General features: G+C 37.2%; 1 protein-coding gene across 1 annotated transcript in view; it reads left to right on the forward strand.

The window, feature by feature from the left end:
* The window catches only part of fig4a (FIG4 phosphoinositide 5-phosphatase a), a 52,101-nt gene that overhangs the window by 28,937 nt on the left and 21,733 nt on the right, over window positions 1-1,431 (forward strand). Inside the window, exon 17 of the mRNA XM_005734444.2 lies at window positions 491-629. Within this exon, the coding sequence (XP_005734501.1) occupies window positions 491-629 (139 nt within the window). The remainder of the gene's footprint in view (window positions 1-490; window positions 630-1,431) is intronic.

Consider the following 1,431-nt stretch of genomic DNA (forward strand, 5'->3'; position numbering starts at 1 on the left):
TGACTGGCAACTCTTCTGGCAAGAGAGGAGCTTTGAATCAGAATCAGAATCAGAAAGGGTTTTATTGCCAGATGTTGAGCAGGTTTACAACATTAGGAAATTGCTGCGGTGCTTCAGTGCAAACATACTGTCATAAAAATATAAGAATAAGAATTAAAAGTGCTAAGTGGATAGATATATACATGATATATACATGAGTGCAGGTGGTGATCAGTGCCAAACATGGAATGATGCAGTGAACACAGCGTCATTCCAGGGTTCTTGAATGTCGTTCAAGAACCGTGGAGAAATATTTCTCCAGGGTCTTCAGAAATATTTCTGAAGACTACTTAAAGAAATGACAGGAAAGTTTGCCTAAGAGAGTTCAGATCGTGTATAATCACATCTCTTGATGAACCAGTTATATCATCATAACCTTTACAGTTTGTTTTACAGTTTTTGGGTTTGTTTGTTTTTTTTAGCTATTCGTGTTTCCATCTCTCTCTTTCAGATGCTGACAGACAAGATGCAATCAACTTGTTCCTCCAAGTTTACCAGCCATCAGAGTTTAAGCCACACCTTTGGGAGCTTCCCACAGACTTCTATCTGCATCATACAAGCACCATGGCCATCCCCCAAGACAGACGGAGGTAACAGATAACCCTAAATACACCAACCAAAAGATTACTGTGCTTGCTTTGCATGAACACAGACTTTATTTCTCTGTCTTCAATATTGAAGTTGTTCATTTAAATGTTGGTGGATTTTTATAGGATTGGGATTGCACACTTTTTGCACATCCAAGTGTGCAAAACGTCCAGCTTTTTCTTGAGCTGGACAAGATTTTCAAAAATTTGATCCTGAAAGTTTAATTAAATGCAGCTATATGTTTCCTACTGGGTTGAGCTTTATGCTTTTATACCTGTGTCTATGTGCAAATTGGTATCTTATGCGTGGGTTCTGAAAGCACAGGAATGCTAAACTTAGGGAAGGAGATCCAGAGGAAACACAGGCAAATTAAGAACAAATTTTTAATGTTTCCACAGCATAGGTGCAAAAATCAGTGCAAAGTGAGAAGAAACAACACAGTTTTGCAACTACACACTTTACTATTAGATTGTAGTTGCTTCAGACTTTGACTGTCAAAAAAGTGACCAATTGTATTTACTTATTTTTGTAGCTTTCACCTGTGAAGCTCTTACACAGTACTTTCTTATGAGAAATAACCTATAAGAGATGCAACCCAAACATTAAATGAGGTATGCTCAAAATTTAGAAATCCAAAACCCCTACAAAGAGGAAAATGTATATATGCTGTAAGATAATCCTAAGAGGGGGATCAGTTTGATATAAATACTCATTAACAGCACAGAGAAAGACATTCAAAGCTGTTTTATTGCTTATCCTATCAATGACTTGAAGAAAGTGTGTGTGTGTGTGTGTGTGTGTGTG

Source organism: Pundamilia nyererei, unplaced genomic scaffold (genome assembly GCF_000239375.1).
Source record: "Pundamilia nyererei isolate P.nyererei 1_Seehausen unplaced genomic scaffold, PunNye1.0 scaffold00058, whole genome shotgun sequence".
In the NCBI taxonomy this organism is placed as follows: Eukaryota; Metazoa; Chordata; class Actinopteri; order Cichliformes; family Cichlidae; genus Pundamilia; species Pundamilia nyererei.